The sequence below is a fragment of the Populus alba genome, chromosome 7 (genome assembly GCF_005239225.2).
Source record: "Populus alba chromosome 7, ASM523922v2, whole genome shotgun sequence".
Taxonomy (NCBI): domain Eukaryota; kingdom Viridiplantae; phylum Streptophyta; class Magnoliopsida; order Malpighiales; family Salicaceae; genus Populus; species Populus alba.
This window is the reverse complement of record NC_133290.1, coordinates 7,201,390-7,222,633: the sequence shown is the minus strand read 5'-3', so window position 1 is coordinate 7,222,633 and position 21,244 is coordinate 7,201,390. Positions and strand designations below refer to the sequence as shown.

At 35.7% G+C, this 21,244-nt stretch overlaps 2 protein-coding genes across 3 annotated transcripts; one reads left to right on the top strand and one right to left on the bottom strand.

Moving 5' to 3' along the window:
* Positions 1-657: 657 nt before the first annotated feature.
* Positions 658-3,865, top strand: LOC118047915 (uncharacterized). The gene is made up of 2 exons (XM_035057353.2): positions 658-3,241; positions 3,495-3,865. Exons 1-2 carry the CDS (start codon positions 1,462-1,464, stop codon positions 3,626-3,628), a joined length of 1,914 nt encoding a protein of 637 aa, XP_034913244.1. The 5' UTR covers positions 658-1,461; the 3' UTR covers positions 3,629-3,865.
* A 498-nt stretch (positions 3,866-4,363) lies between these two features.
* Positions 4,364-20,772, bottom strand: LOC118047914 (suppressor of RPS4-RLD 1). Of its 2 annotated transcripts, XM_035057352.2 has the most exons (25): positions 20,377-20,771; positions 20,174-20,283; positions 19,080-19,266; positions 18,428-18,992; positions 18,264-18,308; positions 17,971-18,072; positions 17,812-17,892; positions 17,247-17,313; positions 16,745-16,845; positions 16,538-16,645; positions 14,183-14,253; positions 14,008-14,064; positions 12,231-12,339; positions 11,497-11,577; positions 9,967-10,053; positions 9,272-9,478; positions 7,912-8,240; positions 7,327-7,413; positions 7,158-7,254; positions 6,629-6,720; positions 6,500-6,538; positions 6,293-6,383; positions 5,403-5,500; positions 5,006-5,315; positions 4,364-4,798 (listed from the first exon to the last, which is right to left on the bottom strand). In XM_035057352.2, exons 1-24 carry the CDS (start codon positions 20,496-20,498, stop codon positions 5,027-5,029), a joined length of 3,222 nt encoding a protein of 1,073 aa, XP_034913243.2. In that variant the 5' UTR covers positions 20,499-20,771; the 3' UTR covers positions 4,364-4,798; positions 5,006-5,026. The 2 variants fall into 2 exon arrangements, with proteins under 2 accessions (XP_034913243.2, XP_034913242.2); XM_035057351.2 differs by having other exon boundaries at positions 18,428-19,266; positions 20,377-20,772.
* Between the last annotated feature and the right edge of the window lie 472 nt (positions 20,773-21,244).

The following is a 21,244-nucleotide window of genomic DNA, read 5'->3' as shown; positions in this document are numbered from 1 at the left end:
GTCCATCTATTTGAAATGCTTGGTGATGGTTATAGCAAGAATCTTGGAGGATCGAGAACGCTGTGAGCATACTGACATAATTAGATGTTGTTGTGATATGAATTAAGAATCGAGGACCATCGATCACTAAAACTTGAAAAGAAAGGAAATGGGGAGAGAAGAAGTACGTAGGAGGGAAGAAGACAAGGGAGGGAGGGTCCTCCCGCAGCTTGTTTCTGATAGAGATAGCGACAAAATGAAAGGAAAGAGAATAATAGAATGCTCTTCGTACTAACATTCAATTAAAGAATGCCAAGATCCCATACTTCGCAGCACGTACTAACATTTCAAAATTCAAGCTGTGATGACCTTAATTTGGTGGTTTGCTCGCAAAATTAAAGAACTCTTTGAAATTAAATAATCCAAAAACAATTCCATTCATTCTTGCTGCAGACTTTATCCAGGAATTACGCCTTCTCGTCCACTCTAAGGTGCCTATCTTTTATCATGTGCCTTAAGATTCATGTTGGTGCACGCATAACGACAAACCAAAAGAGCTAGGGCATTTATATACAGACACACACACACACGTCAAGATCTGAACTCAACTGTATGTGGATAATATGATCATGATCATGGCCGTGTTCATAATCATGCTAAAAAAGAAAGACTCGCTTTGCTTACTTTAATATGCGCAGGAACATTATTAAACCAAGTTCCCATACACACATAGTCAAAATATGGGACTAATCATGCTTTTCCTGCAGTTAGAGATTGCATTTTGGTAGCCGCATTTTCTTGAGACCAACCCGGCTGTACTTGCATGAGCATACTTTGGGATTTCTACTGCACTTTTTGAGTTGGAAACTAACTGAGAAGCAGGCTTTAGTGTTCATGAACTGTGGTGCGTATGGCTAGTTAATAGATTATTTGAAAACAGAGCACTTTGATTGGCTTCATATGGGGGGGACCAGGGCAAGTTTCTTGGCTCTAAAGGGATCTAATTCTAAATGGAGATCATCATGACTGACTTGAGTCCTGATCTGCAGCTAATATGGATGCTTGTAGTCTTTGAAGTCTCTGCTTTTCATGAATATTGTTATTTGAAGCTCATGGGTTGATGCCTGTGTATGCTATTCCAGTACTCCGGTCCACTGACCATTTCTAGTATAATTGACTTCGAGTGCGGCTGCTCTAAAGTGCTTCGAAGAATGTTTTACAGAGGAAACACTTCGGTTCCTGTTCAAGACTTGTTAATTCCAACTTGGTTTCATTTCCACTAAAATATTTCTCTCTCTTTCTGCCCACCTGTGAATATGATTCAGCCTAGTTTTGGACGTTACTTTATTAGTGGCTGCTTGCTTGCTTAAAGTGTAATTATCTCTCCCCTCCTCACAGGCAGTACTGAACATACATGTTAAGTACATCACCCCACCACGAGAATTCAAAAAACTCGACGACTACTCATTGCGCAAACCTCCAATGGAGTCACAGTCTCAAAAGAAGTCACTTGACAGGATCAATTCGGTCCAAGAACCAGCATGCACCAATCCTTCATGTTTCTTTTGCACCATGAATGAACAAGACCCGTCTCTCAGAAAAGCCAAACTAGCTCGATGCTTCAAAGAAATGCCCCTGAGAGATGATCAAGAGCATGTCTTGGTCCTACGTGGGATCTGGAACATTGCCATGACTCAACCTGATGATCCTGAGTTCCCATCCCTTGGCGTCTTTGACTGCATGGGAAAACTGATCCTGAGAGCCGTTAACGATAAGGAATGGCTTCTTAGAGATCAAAACATCTACATCCCATACTATGCAGCGCATGTTATTGGTTCATACACCATGAACAAAGTTCAATTTGCCGAGAAAGCAGTTAAATCGAATGTGGTTCTGCCTCTAATAGAACTTCTGAGAGGCAAAATCAGTTGGGTTGAGCAAAGAGTTGCGGTTCGATCACTAGGCCACTTGGCTAGCCATGCGAGAACCTTTGAAGCTATTGCCGAGCATGAAGTTGAAATCATAAAGTTGGCCATGGAAATAGCTTGCAATTGCATTAAAACCGTATATAGAAGGTTTATTGGTGTTAAAGATAGCAAGAGAGTGAAGTACCATTCGGACCTGCTTACAACTGGGCTCGGAGACTTGGAGATAGAGAACAGAAAGGCTGAGGAATGGGCTAGTCAGTTACAGTGCTGGTCCTTGCATCTCTTAAACTGCTTTGCTTGCAAAGGAAGATCGCTAAATCTTATCTGCAACAAACACTTCCTGAAGGAGTTGGGCGGCATGTGGGGTGGCTTGGCAAATTGCGCATCGCCTGGTGGAATAGGATGCATCAGAACTCTGTGCAACTTCAAGACTGGAAGAGAGAGTTTAGCGAATTCCAAAGAAGTGATAGAGATTTTATGCAATATCTCAAGATCTTCTGATGATTGGCAGTGTTTGGCTATTGATTGTCTTCTCTTACTTCTAAAAGACACGGATACAAGATATATAGTCATAAACACCGCAGCTTTATCCCTGGCTGATTTGGTAGAGCTAAGAAGCCTTAATGAAAGAAAAAAAGTCGGAGAAGCAGTAACACAGGCACTCTTACAGGATTACCATAAGATCAAATATGGTGACTTGAAGTTGAGTAGCCAAGATGCTGAGAGAGCATTAAAGGAGACATGGGATTTGATGGTAGAGAGAAGAAAGAGGGAGGAGCTAATGTCTGAGGAGGAGCTGAAAAAGAGAAAAAACTTGGTAGGCATGCTGAAACAAGAAGGAAACAAAAAGTTTTGGTCTGGCCACATTGAAAAAGCTGTTACCAGATACACAAAAGCCCTGGATTTGTGCCCATCAAAGATGAGAAAGGAGAGAATAGTTCTGTATAGTAATAGAGCTCAGGGTTATTTGCTGCTTAACAACCCTGAAGCTGTAATCAGTGACACAACTAGAGCCTTGTGCCTATCCACCACTGCGAATCCTCACAGGAAGAGTCTTTGGAGAAGGGCACAGGCTTATGATATGAAAGGTTTAGCTAAGGAGAGTTTGATGGACTGCTTAATGTTCATCCATGGACGCATGAAAGCTGAGAAAACCAAGAATGCCAAGATCCCATACTTCGCAGCCCGTATGATTCACAAGCAAATGAATGCAACATGGCTTTTCGCAACTGTTGCCAAGTCAAAAGACAAACATGAAGCTGAAGTAGAAAAACCAAAAGTACTAGAGCATGGAGAGGACCAATGCCAAGTGACAGAGATCAGAGAGAGAAATGGTGAGTGGTAACCTTAATATTCTTAAAATGAAACTCTTCTTCTATTATCATTTCATTTCTTTGGGTCTCATTGGATGTCAACTGAGCCTTTCTATTCTATGATCTCCTTCATCCTAGTGCAAGAAGAATTTGCTCTCTAAGCCGCTTTTAATACTAACAGGATTAGATAGTTATTTAATCAAAATACTCATTGAGATTGCATTATTGATTGAATTATGTCCATAAAGCATAAATTAGCTCTGTTCTTTGCCAGATTCAGTTCCAGATGGATCGTTTATGGAAGGGGAACGGAGAAGTAGAAGCAAGCAAGGTAGGTCAAGGCAGAGAAAAGACGCTGCTGGCCATTGCTGCAGAATTGGCAGCTCAAGATGCAGTGAGATGTGTTGAACTACCGTGTAAATCCGAGAAACGAATTTGGAAGCTTCAAGGCAGATCAACGTCCTATTGTATGGCCATGCCCATAACAATAATAATAGAAACAGAGAGACATGGACTTGCTTATTACTGTAACAAGCTATAGCTCGTATAAATTAAAAGCACTGTCATCTAGCCACTGCTCACGATTTCGAAGCTGTCTTCGCTGATACCTGAAGGCCATTTAAATTTTATACTTTTGTTGCTTTAGTTCTGTCTTAACCATTTCTCCACAACTTTTATCGAGCTGACTAACGGAAAACTCACCTTGAAATTTCCCCACAAAATACGTTGATGCTTACGGATTATGACCTGTTATCTAATTAAGACCGTAATTCCCACTGGAAAATCTAACCAAAATCTTTTCTAATACCTAATCTTGATTTTGCATGTGGAATATCTTACCTAACTCTCTAATTGTTTGAATACTGAGGAATTGGTTACTAATATTGTTCATCTCCCGTTAATAAATGAGTGCTTTGCCGTGCATTAACGTTAGCTGGCTCTATCGAGGATGTTGGGTGGGTGGGTGGGTGGGTGCGTACGTGCATTCACAGGGACCCTTCCTTTACAGACCAAGTTTAGTGACCTCATGTACACTCTACCGGGGGACAGAAAAAAAAATAAATAAATAAATTTATCTTAGCCTATGGTCTATGGAAAGCGATGAAGAATCCTAGCCTTCACATATATGGACAAATCAACGCATGAAAAACAAACATTACATAAACCAAGCATATAAAATGACCGGGCGTTCACACAGTTTCCGGCAGGAAGATGCAGCACACAACCAATGGATGTTAGCAGGTGCTCAAAACCAACAAAGGAAAATGTCGATCAAATACAATCATTACCAAGCCAAATGAAACACAACGACAAAGCTAATGATATGTTGTTTATTTATCCTAATGAACAGACTTTCTGCAAACATGAGCATTTATTTTTGAATATATGGAGATCTGCACCAGGTTAAAGCTTTGCGACTATATTATTTCTAAGATGTTGTACAACACATAATGCCTGCAAGATATGCTAAATTGGTGTGGTATGGAACGGAGGTATCTTTTGTCTAATTGGGAGAGATTCTGGTCCACATGAAGAGAGTACTCCATTCCAGGGAAGAGCAACACATCGCTTTGCTCACTGCATTGAGGTTGAAGTTGCATTGTTAGAACCATTCGCATGCTCAGAGACAAGATGCTATTACGTGTTTTGAGTTTTGCAGAGCATTAATAGTTACTCCTAGTTCTCATGGTAAAAATACCACACCATTTATAAGAAACATGGATCACCAATTCATAGGAGCTCAATCATGAATTACCCCTCGAACGTATAGTGCATCTAACTTACCTGCTCTGTATTCATAGGAGGTCAATCATCAGAGGAGCTCAGAGCAGCAACTACAGATCCTGTTGTTGCCAAAGTCGATGCGACATCTGGATAATCTTTCAAAGAAGTCGTAATCTTTAGAGAAGGATACAACCACCTCTTAACGGATTCTGCAAAGGAGTTCGGATCAAAATTCAGAATGGCTTCCCAGTCCACCTGTAAACCCTTTGGGATTTTCCCTGTAAACTCCATATTTGCAGCATGAAGTAATCCAAGCAGAACGGTAAACCCAACAACAGCAGAGCCTCTAGACAATGGCATAAAATTGTACCTAAAAAACATTCCAGAAATCATTACACACAGCCTTAACTTATCCAAGATAAATTATTTCAACACAATTAACATAAATGTATCGTACCAGTAATACGTCATCCTTAGAATTGCATCTCTAACATTTTCAAGGACATCAAAATCAGTTGACCCATAAGTTTCACCGCAATAAGCATTGCACACAGCCTGCAAATCCAAACCCACTACTCAGTCTTAATAGAAAGAAAAAACATCAGCAGAAAATGCAGGTGGGTGTGTTAAATAGCAACACCATGAATCTGACACATGAGCAAAACTTCATGATATAAAAATGAGCTACCAGTCTGCTTATGGGGGCTAGAGTCTAAGGAAAGAGCACAGAGTCGCTGAGGAAAGTAATTGCAATTTCACCAAGTTGTGGGTTCGTACAGTTATGTTGCTAATTTTAGGACCTTATCAAGTAGGGCATGTATAAACTCGTGTACAGAATTTATTAAACTTGATCATCCATCAGGTCTAGCTCCAACCAGAAGAGTTACAATATCAAAAAATAGCCAGAATGGATGGTACAAAGGCTTGAAGTACAGTTACATTGATGTCTCGGTGGTAAAAAGACCACTCCTAAGTCAAACCCAAATCTTGAAGTCCTCCTTTGTCATTCAACCACTACAGCATCCACTAGAATTGTCAATTAAGCACATGAAGTTCTCAAAGCTACCTTGTGATAAACACCATGGGTAGATAAGAACCTAGAGGGAAACAGACATAGCTTCTTCTACTCCATTTTTAAATGGCTAGCACATCTTCTGTTTCTATTTGGAATCAATTGAAATAGCTTAAGCTCAGTTAGAACGTCAGAAATGACACACTGAAGGACCATTTTTTTAAAATACAGATGATCTAATCAGAACAGAAAATAAATTTAATAGAGAAATGAAAGCATGATAGTAAACATGCCAAGATTTTTGGTCTACTATTTTGAGGACTTGGTTGACTTACTTCCCATGCCATTGTCATTTCTGCATCAAAGTCATCCCATCTAGATGGCATACAAGGTGTTCTGATTGCAAAGTCAAATCCACCTTCAACCCTGAAAGAATCATTTAATATTTCCACATAAAAACAAAAAGAATTAGAAGAGTGTGTATTATCAAATAAAAGAAGAAAGAAACGAGTAGCAACAACAACAACAATAAATGTATTTACATCTTCACTAGAGTAATCCTCGTGCCCTCAAGTTGCTTCCTGAAATGATTGTGAAAATCCAAGAATAATGTTAATGAAAGAAACTTTATATGCTCACTGCATTGCACTTCAAATTAAAAAGATAATTACTCTTCAAATGCTGTGCTGCTGCACCATGTGGCCAACCAGAAGTCCTCACCAACTACGTTGTATAGATCAGAACAGTTTTTTGCATCTATAATCTGCACATGGCATCTCAACATTAGCCTTGTGCATAAACCATTCTTTTTTCTTAACCAATACCCAACAACATCAATTGAGACAATATTTGATCAACTGGAATGCCTTATCAAAATGTAATAATGAATTAATAAATTATGGATTTTATTCATTTCATAGGCTTTTAAACAATACAGCCATTCAAAATAAAGAAGAAGAAGATGACGAAGATGAAGACTTTCAAACAGTAACAATCAAGCAAGAGCCGATCAACACCTGAATTGTTGTCTTTCAGGAACTAGTTGACCTGTTTCATAACTTACTATTTAATTAGCTTTCACTTGTATACATTTTAGATGATTCACATCACAAAAAAAATTATACACACATCCTATTTTGAGCATCATGGAAAGAAAAAATGAAGGGAGATCATCTATGGAAACAGAGTTGAAATGCTCACAGCTTGAATTTTATCTTCGGGCAAATCAATGATGTTGTCTGACTTGCTGTGCACAAAGAGTTTATCCTTCATGATTGTTTTTGCAACATCAAATGTTCTGCAGTGACAACCAGTAGTGAGCATTTATAGAGACAATATTGATCTAAAAGAAATCAGAACCGGGTATCACCTTTCATAATTTTGAAAGTAGCGAACAACTTTAGCTTGTCCAAGAATCATTGGTGTGTGAGACCCAAATCCAGAATTGAACTCCTCACTGAATTGCAAGGATACCGAATTAACACCAAAACAAACAATGGGAGAAAGGAAGAGCATATTAAACCATTCATCTGAAACTTTCAAAAACATAAAACAAAAGTTGAAATTTTTTTCTGAATTGTTTGGATTCAGCATCACATGAATAACTATAGCAACTCAACAAAGGTGAGATCTACATATGGAGTCAACTAGGAGCAGAAAGTGCAGGTTTGAATGGGAACTCACAAGCGAATAAGGTAAGAGATAGTAAAGGAGTTGATTTGACAGTACTGTTTTTGCTTGAGTTTAATGTTTTATGAGGAATAAAAATGATGGTGATGTTTCACATTAAAAAGAAAAAAATAACCAAAAATAGTTACCATAGTTTTCAGTCATTCTATTCCAAATAAAGTAACAAGCCGGCAATGAAAATCACACATACGGTAAATAGCACTGTTACAAAACGTATGACAATCCCAACAGATTTTACTCAATTTGGTAGATAAAGAGGGCATACCTTAGCTTGTTAACCCAAACAACTGGGTCACAAGGTTCAGATATCTGCCTCCATTTGACAGCCATCGAGTAAACATCTTTCCATGACATCGTAGAACGGCCAGATGATCTATCTTCAAGAACGCTATATGAGGTTGTCGTTTCAGAGGAACTACTGGTACTACAACCTGCCCCACCTCTATTCTGGCTGGGTATGTTGATTCTTCTCCGGACACGTTTACCATATTTTGATGTGCTTTTATTAGAATGCTTCCATTCATTTTGTAAGGAACGCCATGCTTTTGCAACCTTTTGTGCAATTTCAATAATGGCCAATCCTGCCATACGATGCTGACATGTAACAGAAAATGAATCTATTAATATACTCAAATTCTTTGACAATTGACAGGAAATAAAAAAATAAATCTACTTCTTGAAAGAGAATTAAAAAATTGTATTGAACCCTGATAAGACTATTAGCAGGCCTCTTCAGATAAGTGAGAAATTCTCTAGAAATGACCAGATCATGTATTAGAAAGTGAACCCAGAAATCCGGATCATGTAGTTTGAAATGACAAGGCTAACAAGATTGTCTGACACATCACTTAGGAACATACGGGACAATTTTAACTGAAACAGTGGCAGGAAACTCTGATACACTAGTAGAAGTAGATAAAAAATACTCAATGTTCACATCCGTAAAATCTCCAATAAAATTGTAATTATTTAAAGTCCTAAATCCATTTCAAATGGTCTATATTTCTGACAATGAGTCGATTTTTTTGGCTTAAATGTTTCCCTTGTTGAATAAGAACATTAGCTAAGAATTAACAGGCATTAACCGTTTAAATGCCATAACAATGTTCGTTCTATCAATTGCCTGCCAACCTAACACTCGGAATAAGGATTTTCTAGCTCCATACTATAAGATAAAATACAAAACAAAGCACCTTGCAAAAAAATAATAGTTAGAGAAGAACACATCTCAATGGTTTTATAATCTTCAATTTGAACCAAACAGATGAAAATAAAACAATACAATTCACAAGCATTACAAAACTACAAGTGTCATCAGAGGTGAAATTCATTCTTTGTTTCAAGTAACTAACTTGATCACATCAATTCTTAGTATAGCATCCAAATTAGTCACTTCGACCACAAGAACTAGTGCAACATGATATCAACTTGTTTCAATTTCAAAACTACATGGAAAAAACATTAAAATAATATGGAAACTTCACCTATAACAATCATTCGGGAAACAAGAAAGATGCAAAATGATTTTACATATACAAATACTGAGAACATAAAAAGAACATGAAGAAACCATAGAAACACTATAAGAAAAAGATTAATTTAAATATGTTCGCAAAATCAGTTACCTGTCGTCTATTGGATAAGAAGCCGTAACAATCATATTGAATCTTCTGGCCAATCGAATCTGCAGCTGCAAATAGAGCAATCTTCTGCTTTGTTGTGGCTAAATCTTGCTTTCTAAGTTTACCCCTTTTCAGAGAATCCCGCAGAGGAGGTTGTCTATAAACTTTTTCACACACATTCTTAGGGTGCAATCTTTTGCACCAGTACTCCTGAAAATTCCATCATGACATAACTCAATGTAAATATGGGCATGAAGAACACACGTAAAAGAAAGTTAATTAAATTATAAAGCACTTTGCTTCATCAGAATAGTCCATGAAAGCATTGAGAGATTTTAATCTAAACAAGCCAGTTGGTACTTGTCTAAATTGCACTGAGGAAGTGTTTTGCTATTTCTTCCCAATTTTATCAAGGCTGTTGGAATTCAGACCAAAGTGCTTTTCCAATGAAGTTAATAACATGCAAGTTTATGGATGAATAGTAAATCACACACAATATGATTATATCTGAAAGAAATGTCTAAAACGCTAGTGTGCTCTCAAAACAAAATATTCATGGAGTTCACAAGCATGTACACAATAAAAAAAAAAAAATACCAAAAAAAAAAAAAAAACCTAAAATTAAGGCATGAGATGTAAAGCAGTAATAGCAAAGAGTATAAGATTGTGGAAAAAGTAAATTTCTCAATAACTATCACCTTAAACAGAGGATCAATATCTCCATCAATGTCAAACCAGCAGAACTCACTGTTGATTTTTGAAGCTGTGTACAATGCAATTTCTTTCTGCAAAATAAATGAGTTTAATTTAGAACCCTCTTTCTTCAAAAATTAGGGTCAGTTATACACTTCCTTGGGTTTAAATGTGATAACTACCCAATTGGTTTATTAAATAGTATGGGGCTGTCTCCAATGCCTCAGTAAAAGCAAAGGCATTGCAAATTCGTAATAAACCATGTCCCTCTAAATTACATGTGGATTGACTACATTATGATATCAGTTGAAAAAAACAAATGACACTTAAAACATAAAGCTTTCAGTTACAATAAAAAAGGAAATAAGTGGCTACTTAAAATGTTGCAGTTATGATACTTCTTTGTAATGTTTCAAAATTTATAGAAAAGAAGACCTAATATTCTTTAAAAGGCATTGCTGCTGGAATGCAAAAGAAGGTACAGTAGAGGCCACCTGTATTCTGCATATTCAACTCACGAGCGAAACAATTGTATTATGAAAAAGGGAAGTAAGAACATCTTATTCAACATGGTGACCAGGTAATTCAAATCTTAGCTGAAACAAAGTCCAAAATAAGTTTCAAAACTTAAAATGTTTATATTACATATAGGGGGTGCTAACTTGTGCCTATTTTTCCCAGACTTAAATTACCCTTATAATTAGAGGGTTTTACGGATGTATGTCAAACTAACAAAAACCTACATCTCACTTATTCCCCCTTCACATCTTTTCTCTCTTCACTGCAGTTTTTTAACTAATCAAACAAACAGAAAGGCCTTTCATGATCAATTTATAAGAGATAATTGAATTCACTTACCACTTCAATTTTTTAATCGACCAATAGGAACTCACATGCCAATCTTTACTCAATTAAATAACGATGAACTTTGAAAATTGAAAAAACTGTGTACACTACAGGGTTGAACTTCTATTCTTTTGAAAGTCAAGTTCGAACCTTTTCCTGTCTCCTAATATGACACAAGTTTTAAATGCATCAAGATTATAAATATAATCTAATCATTATATTGTGAGCAAACAATCAGATAGCAATTTAAAAATATACATATATTTCTTCCATATCAAAAGCAAGTGATTTCAGTAACGAAAATCAACATACATTTCTCCAAACTTTTCAGATGTGAAAATTTTTTGTTCAGCAATCAAAGCATAGAAAACAAGAGCAAAGAAGAGAGAACCATGCTTTGATGGGAGAGAGTTCAAGGGTTTTCGTTATTTTCACTGATTTGACATTTAAAAGCTCAAAAACTCTATATTTAGGGGTAATTTAAATTCAATAAAAGTGGCACAAGGCCAACTTGCTCAAGGATTGTGCAAGTTAGCAACCCTGTATATATAATCATATACAGTGCAAATGGTGGTTATGGCTACCAGTTGCATTCTTGAATACCTGGAATAATTTAACTATTCAAAAGAAGAGCACTACAGGGCACATGTCTAACAAGTACTAAGCTATAATCTTAAGTCAAGCCCTACCTGATAGAAGGCCAAGCATTGGAGCACAAACTTCTCCATTGAGTCTAGTTCCAAATCAAGTGTAGCATCATAATCTTTAACCTGTTGCCATCAAATAAATGTTATGAAAACTGATGGAAAAAATGGTTGTAGAGATTTAACATGTTATTGAGACTGACCAAAATTTCAGTCAATTCCCAAGTGTAGACGGTGAGAACAAAAAATAAAGGAGGTCTGTAATAAAAGACTTATATACAAAATATAAAGAAGTTGAATGCTCATTTTCTTTTAGTAGCTTCACATATCTTCATTTTAGTTGTTCAGATGTCAGCTTGCATTACTAAATCAAATATAAATTGAGCTTCGAGAAAAAAGTTTAAAATATCAAACTACAAATAGATAATTCAGCATATAAAAAAAATTGTCCACAAACAAGATATATTATAGAAGTAGTGTAATATATGCTAAAGAAAAGTAAAATGAGAGCATATTCACAGTTTCTAATGGATTGGATAAAAAATTTCCAAAAGACAAACGTGTGTGAATTGATACTGTTGAATTATATTGAAAATTATGTCCTAAAAGATTTGAAGAAAAAAAATACAAGTTATGAATTTGAATATAACCCACAACTTAAAGTCTATTGCTTGTAGGAGCATTAAATAAATAAATGCTATTCAAGAACCTGTAATCTAAGGGGGTCAACTCTGTTATGGGAAATGAGAACAAATGGAAGAAAAAAAAGAAATCATTACCGCCTCTCCATATTCTCCAATAGCATGATAGCAAGATGCTCGTAAATATAAGCTCTCTATGTTTGCATTTTCAATGCTCAGCCCAATTGATAAATCCTTGATGGCTTTCCTGCAACAAATAAAAGTCAATTTGGTTGGTGAGAAAACACCAACACTGATGATGAAACAATTCTAAATGCACACATGCAATCTACAGTCATCGCTGCTTAATGCAAGAACTACCATGTGAGATTATCTCAATTTCATGTTTGCATTCTTATGGGAGACTGGCCAGGTTCTTGCATCTAAACTGTAGGAAGTTGCTCTAAATTGTCAGTCAGGTAATTAGTGTCTTCATTTTTTTCTATAGAAATTCTGTTTTTTTCTTATCCATTCTAGAATGCTGGAATATTACATTACAATGGAGGAATTTCATTCTGTATTTCACTATCTCTATTCCCCTTATCCATAATATGTTCTCTCTCTACTCCTTAATAGGGATCTAGCATGACAGTCTTTCTGCCTTCCTCAGTGAAGTTCGTTCATGGAACTACACATCTATCATAGAAATTATTGTTCTATACTGTGTAAATTACACAGAAATTACTGATTGTAATAATTAAAAGTCCGCTAAGTTGTTCATACTCAAAAGCATAAGATTCATAAAACAGGGACTTTCAAAGACTGCACATTTTGATTGTTCTATACTGTATAAATTAAACAGAAATTATTGATTGTAATATTTAAAAGTCCGCTATGTAAGTTGTTCATACTCAAAAGCATAAGATTCATAAAACAGGGACTTTCAAAGACTCTCCACATTTTAATGCATTATAAACCTTGTAAGTTTCTTCAATTTCTTTAATTCCAATGCTTATGGTAGACATTCAAGAAATTAGATGTTATGAAGAATTGATAGCCTTTGTGTTATGGTTTGAGAGGAAAAAAGGAGAAACAGCGTTTAGAATGCATGAAAAGAATACAATGAAGCAATGTCAAAGTATCCCATTAAGGCTTGGCAAATGATTACCACAATCCAAAACCCAACTCTTAGTCGCATCTCCATTTTATAACACTAAAGGAAGCTCTACAAATTTCTATACAAAAATCATGCTAAAATAGGGGACCATCAACATAAGGTTGATCACCAGTGGTGCAATTCAACAGATGAAACTAGAAAAGTAACAAAAAAGGCTAAACCAGTTAACATTGCATCAGAAGTAACTGCTTGGTGTTGTAAGATTTGATTTTTCTTTGGAATGGCTTATTGATGACAAACATGAAGATGTTTCACTATACAATATGCAGCACTCAGACAGGACATACAAAATGGATGTTCTTCAAGCACAAGAACACAAATGAATGGAAATGCTTTGCCGTACACTTATTTTGTCGTTATTTGGAATTAAAATCATGGATCCACACATGAAATGGGAATGCTGAGGCAGTTAAATAACAATATCAGGAGAAAAGAAAAACCTAAATGCATCAGTAGCTATGTAATCAGATGATGAAGTTATTATTAGATCATCACCCTAGAACTAGGACAGAAGACCAAGTTATTATTTGACATTACAGTTTTTATTGTCATGTAGCAAACAGTAACATCATGTTAAGCAAATCCACAAAGAACTGTGAACCCTCTCATTTTATTATTACAGTAAATTATTCTTCCCAATTTCTCATAGCATCATCAATGGATTGGTCCCAAAGATAACAAAAGTCAATTGTGAGAACCACTTCTCAACTAAATAAAAACTCAAATCATTCAGAGCATCAATTATTTGGTATAAAATACCTGTGTTCACCCATTCCATAAAGCAGCAGCCCACGCAAATGATATGCTTTTGCAAACCTATTAAAAGCAGTAACAGTAACAATCATAATTCAAAAAAGCTTATAAATGGATCGGAAGAGCCAGATACCAGAAGGTAAGCATACTCATCCAGAAGAGGAACAGATGTGACAGTTACCTTGAGTCAATTTGGAGAACTTGATTGATGCAGTCTAAAGCTTTTGTTGAGTTTGCCAAATCTTGATAGAACTGCCAAAAAGACAAATTGAAATACAAACATGTACAGAACTGCTTCACACAAAACTAGCAATGCAGTTTTTTCCATTATAATTTTAACACCAAGTAAAATGGTGGGAGCTACCTGGTGCAGCATAGTTCTATAGTGCTCTGAAGACACAATGAATCATGACTTTTTCAAACCTCTAGTGAGGATAGCATGAACGGACTTTAAATAATGCAATTTAAATTCCTAAAGTTGCAGGTTAAATTTTAATCCTTGTGCTTCTAAAACCAACACCATATTCCCTATAAAGCATAATTAACAAGGAATGAAGTTACAAAGCCACTAAAGCCTTACCTTGTAACTAAAATGACAAGACCATTCTGTTAGTTCTAAAAAACACAGGAATCAATGTTCAATTATACCCAAGGATATCAAAATCACATTTGGATTGTACGATTCTTAAGTTTTACATTTCAAAATTGACCTATGATTTAACTCCTCTAGAAAATCCTACTAGAATGAGATCAGTAATTGAAATGTCAAGCTCTTTAAAATCATGAGTTTATCTGCATTTTTAAGGAGTTCAAAATTGAAAGGGATTAGGAGTTTTTGATACAGTGACAAAACTAACCCTTCTCTTATGCCTGCCTCCTTTTACTATTATTTACTGAATCTATAGTTGTCACTTGCACTCTCTTTACCTACTCTCTTATCTCTTCATCCCATTTCCATTTTCTGTGTTCTAATGGAGTTTGATCACTATTTTCAATCATCCTCTGACTAATTTTCTTCTGACATGTGTGACTTAAAACTAAGAAGAAGAAGGATGAGAACAATTGAGCAAGAAGAGTGATTGATAAAGTATAGGAAAACAAACTAGAATCACTCTTAGAAGATTTCAGGCCCTTTAATGGAGTAAAGATGGAAAACAGAAAAATAGAGAAGATAAGAAAGAAACTACATGGTTTAATAATGTTGTTGTGTTGGATATTTGACCAAATGATTACAAATTTTTCTGCACGGAAGAAAAGTCCTTTCAAGTGCTTGATTTGAACATGGCCCAAATCAAGTCTTTATTTGACGGCCTGGACCAATAACTTCTTTTATACAAGTGTGTTTTATTAACCTGGTAATTTATGTGGCTTAATGATAAGGATATTTGAATTTAGTAGTTTCAATCTTCATAAAAAAAAATAGACATAAAATCAAGATGGGATGGGATGGGATGGGATGAGTGAAGGACAGTGGAGCCCTTTCTTACTTATTCTGGTTATATTTGTAGTTATAAAACATAATTTTAGTAGTTTATAATAACTTCTGATTTTACAATTTGATTTTTGAAACCCTTTACCAATCCTAGTTTTTTTTTTAAAAAAAAAAAAATGATTTTAACAACCTTGAGTGCGCCAAGCTCTCAGACTTTGAATCAATTAACTACAAATTTTAGTCTTTACAAGTGTTTCATTCAGATTTAAATACCACAGGAAACCCACAAAGAATAAGAAGCTGAACCCATTTGTATATAGATGTTGAGCAAGTTCAGTACGAAATAAGTTTACCATCAAGACAGATATAGTAAGATATGAAGTATGTTAACAAACTTGCCTTGTGTCTTGAAGAAGCAATAAGTAGATATTTTAAAAAACAAAACAAAGAAAAAAAAGAAAAGGAATCATCACATCAAAAATTGATAGCACAATCTGTATGTGTGTGTGTGCGTGAAGTTGAAAATAACCTAGTGACTCTATTATCAACTGCTAATTTTCCATTCCCAAATCACTTGCATTTTCTTTTTAAGCTCATTCATCTCCATTCTACCTTGTTATCTCAATAATACCTCGATCAAACATAAATTTTCAATTATTTGGTAACTTGAGTACTTGAGTCTCTCCATCCTCCATCTTTCTCTCATCTCTGCATCCATAAAAGTCTAATTTATTGTTTTACTCCCCTCTATTTTGTTCACACAATCACTATCCACGTATGCATCATCAAAGCAATTTCTTAATCTTGTGTTCTACAACATCTTCTGTTATGTTGTATCAATTCAAAGAAAATACAATTTAACATAAATAAGTTTATGTTAATGAAAAATGTGTAGATTCAGAATATTGGAAACATGCTTTGTACAAGCCTGCCAATTGTTAAGAGACTTTCTCATCAGCCCAATTCCATGATGGTCTGTGTTTTATTGCCAATTAATGCTTGCATGCATTGACATTAGAAATACAACAATAACTATCATGACGATCCGTAATTATCAACTAAACTGTGCCCCTCATATAAGAGATAATAGTATCTCATAGATACCTGGATTAGATGAGCCCATGCCTCAAGAAAATTGCGATCAAGTTGGATTGCCTTTAGATGTGCCTCCTCTGCCTTTTTATATTCTCCAATTGAAGATAATGCCAAACCCTATTAAAGTCAAACAGGCAGTCAGTGCATGATCATCAATAGAATCTATAATATAACTCAAGTGTAGAATCAGTATAGTTTCATATGATCGGTACTGACTAAATATGTGTAGGCAGACATGTTCTCCATATCAAGCTTCACACATGCAGAAAGGTCTTCAACAGCAGCATCAAAATCCTTAAACTTGTAACTAACAATTCCTGCATTATTAGCAATTCTGTTTCATTGCAAAACTTCATTGAAAAAAAGAGAGAGAACTCTGATACAGTATCAAGAAGCATGTTGATTAGACGTTAGAACTCAACTCATATCAGAAAAGTCTGCCAATGTTCCACTTGTGATATCAAGATGTTAACAGCAAATTATATTAAGATTTAACAATAAAGACCACTACTTTTAATCCTGAAAAACTACAGGAGGGTGCAGATAACACTCAGTTATAGATCCTTCCAATACAATAGACACATCAAGTAATTTTTCACATGACTTGCTGCAATTAGTCCATAGAAGTTGAAATGAAAGGAGCAGCGCTTGCTGCATCTGATTGAGAAGATTACCGAAACATTCAAGTACAAGAAAAGATCTAGATTCAAGAAGTTACCTCTTTCATGCAAGATATCTGCAGAGTTTGGCTCAAATTCCAATGCCTTAGTCAAGTCGTTAATGGCCTAGTATTAACAGACAATATGATTATGTCACAAATGTGATTCGGTAGGAGCTTATCACAAGCTCCTAGAGCTTGCAGTCATTAGGAACAACTTCATAATAACTAATAACTGGCACTAACAATTATGGTTTTATATTGATAAATTATAAATATGAAACATATAAAAATGTTTTAGATCTACTGTCCAGTTTGTTTGATGCCTTTTTTTCACTCCATGAGTATACAATATCGCTCCACATGCAAATAAAAGCTTCTGTGCAGAGTGGAAGAAAGCAGTTTATTTTTAAGAAAACTGTATATTTTTTTATGGGAAACTTAATAAGCTTGTTTGCGTGGTCATTTAAAAAACCAAAAACAAAGATTAGAAACATATGGACAAAGGGAATAAAGACAAACTCTTTTATACATTAAAAGACACTGATATTTCAAACATTTCTTCTTTCTTTTTTTTTTTTCTTTTTTTTTTTTTTTTGCATAAGTTTAAAATGATCTCACTTACCTCTGCAGATTCCCCTAAGGCAGCTCGAGCCTGCCCTCTCCGCTTCCATGCCTCACCAGCTGATGGGTTTGATTCTATAGCCTAAATCATAAATCATAGCCAGTTATAAATCAGAGCTGGAATTTTTTCATATGCCTGCAGAGCACTGAAGTTTGATACCTTTGAAAAATCAGCAATAGCAGATCCTAGTTCTCTTCTGAATGCACGTGCTGTCCCTCTTCCTATAAGTGCCTCAGGATAAGTGGGGTCCTCTTTCAGTATCTGAGTATAAAATGTGCCAAAGAAATCACAAAAGGTTCATACAAATTTCAAAAATGGTGCCAAAATACGAGGATTAGTTCCTTTCCACACCCACCTACTCTTTGAAAACAGAAAAAGGGACCGTGAAGATAAATTCCCAGATGACAGAAAATTATCAAATTGATGCATGCACTCATGCCAAAACAAATTACCTGGTCAAAAATAGATATGGCAGTAGCATATTTTCCTTCATTAACCTGCAAGGGGAGTAGATTACAGCTTTTAAACAAGATAAAAGAATGAAAATATCAAGAGCATGACGTAGGCACCAACTGTACATTTTAGGAAAATAAGAAGATGAAAATGTAACAAGTACCTGTGCTATACCCCTTGACAGTCGAAAATCTACACTTATGGACTTGGTCTTTGAAATCCTAGTAACACATAATTTTTTATTTCCTTTGGTTTCATCAGTTACTTCGTTATGCATGTTCACTTTATTACTTGACTTGCTCAGAATTTCACTTGTATCTCCTAAGTTGCCAGGTATCATAGATAATCTACTGGATAGTTCAGATGCATTGCTTACACCACTACAAGATTCAGAAACATGATTTGGCAAATCAAGAATATCATGATTATCATTCACTAGGATAGCAGGCTTTTGATTTCCTTCAGCTTTATCACTTAACCCATTATCCGTGTCAAAATTATTCCCAGATTTACAGCAGATCTCAGGAGCATCCCTTAGCTCACTGCACAACTCAGATTTATCACTCGCTTTACTGGGATTTTTACTGGTTTCACTAGATTTTTCATTGGTATGACATCCTGATTCAGGAACAAGCTTAAGTGACCTTCCAACTTCATCACTTATCCCCTTGTGTATCTCAAAATTATCTCCAGACTTGCTATGGATCCCCAGTACATTCCTTGACCCACTGCATAAATTAGAGATGTCACTCAATTTATTTTGGTGCTTAGAAGTTTCATCTGATTTGCTATGAGGTCGAGATTCAGATGCATACATAGACAATCTAGATTCAACGACATGGATTTCACAACCAGCACTCCTGTCTTGTTTTGCAAACTTCAAGAGCTCCTCCAGTTCTAGCAACTGCTTTAGATCTGCAGATTGATGCAGAGCATGTTCATAGCCTTGTTCCCACACCAAAAGAGCATCATCTTTCCTTCCTAGGGATGAAAATGCACGACCTAGATGACAATGAGCAGGAGGCTAGCATCAGAATAGAACACATGAGCCCAATGCATAATATTTTCTCAATTAAATTTGGTAGAGTCACAAAACTAATTTATATCACTTTCTATTGTTCTTTGAAGATAATAAGGTAACAATCCAATCTATTCTTACATGGATCAGAAGTTACACACTTACACCAAACAAGGATGTGATAACAAAATGATGATTTCCTTGTTCAAACAGGCAAGCAAAGTAAGTTTTTAACTTTTGATCAATTTACATTTCTGAAAGAGAAGCAGGAGTATGTGAGAGAAAAAAGAGAATCTACATTCCAGATTATATTATTCTTTGAAGACAGTACATGATGTTCATGCTCCTGCGTGTCATCCACTCTTTATTTTCCATCTGATAAATGCTAATTATACACCTATTTTCTTCCACAATAATGAACCAATTGTCATTCTGGTGTTTTCACTCAGAATTTGGAAAACCATTACCACTTCCATAGCCCACTAATTTTTTCATGAACTAAATTCAAATTTTGTTTTCACATTAAACTGTTCATGACATAATTTGTTAGCAACTCCTACACCACTCAGCCAGAAATCCACAAACCTGATGAATAAAGAAACTAAAAAGCATTACCAATTCAGAGAGACAGAGAAGATAACATTATAAACCAATTATTTGCATATCTAACAAGCAAGCAACACCAGTGATCACTGTTTTTCTCCCTTAAAAAACGCAGAATCAAAATTCTTTTCCAGTAATAAAAATCAATCATGCAAGCAGATAATTGGATTCCTTAATATAAAATTGATAAAAAGAAAAATAAGACGCAATAATTGTTTCAGCAATCTCATGCAATCTAATCTAATCTAAACAAGAGAGAGAGAGAGAGAGAGAAGGGAATTAGAGCACCTTTGAGAATATAAGCTTGAAGAAGCGTAGGGTCTAGCTGGAGCGCTCTATCACAGTCCTTAATCACATGCTTGTGTAGCTCTAATTGACTGTAACAAAACGCTCTATTGCTGTATGCAAACAAAAAAAAAAATCAAATTCACAATCACAATTACCAAATCGATTAAAGAAAATTGAAGATCAATCAAATTGAACGGACGGACCAGATATCTTGAATGGCGCAAGACTGAACAAGGAGCGAGTCAAGAACTCGAATTGCTTTCGACCAGTCTCGAGAGCTACAGAGTTTAGCGAGCTCAACTCGCTCGGAGATTGCTGAGGCCATCGAAAAATCGGTGGCGCTGAGTTCGTCGGTGTTGTTTGGTTTTTTTGCGACGGCGAAAACGATTATTGCCAGTGAAAAAGAGGGGGGGAGGGGGGGTAAAATGGGAAAGAAGAAAGTGGGGGAGGGGGATTCGAATAAGACGGCGAAATGTGGAAGAAGTAAAGGTGAGGTGGTGGTGGAGAAAACGAGTGTGGAGGATGCGGGATTTACACGTGTGGACAATAATTGCTTGAATCTGATTGGTTGGTTTTTTTTTTTAATCTGGCTGGATTCATACATCATTCACTGTTCTTGGGTTTTGGTGTCGCTGGCTTGCTGTGCTCTGCCCGTTTAGAAGTGCTGAAATTTTTGTTTTTTTTTTTAATATTTTCCTGAAAGTATTTTTTTAAAAGATATATATTAAATTTTTATATTTTTTATTTTCATCTTAAAATATAAAAAAATATTAATTTAATATATTTTTAGTACAAATATATTTTTAAAAGCGCATTCAAGAATCACTATTGGTCCCCGTACGTTTTGAGTTTAATCCGGTTAGACCTCTTACTAATAATTTGTCACAACATGCCTTGTACTTCCTTTTCTTGCCCATTTAAGAACCTCCTCCGCTTAAGTTTTTCGTTGGCTTACGTCAAAGAAACCAATGGCATACTGACAGGTGTCAATCTAAGTCACATCGAAACTATTGAAATTCAAGAAAAGCCATAGCAAAAAAGGGCACGGATTTGCCTGCCTGTGGCATACAT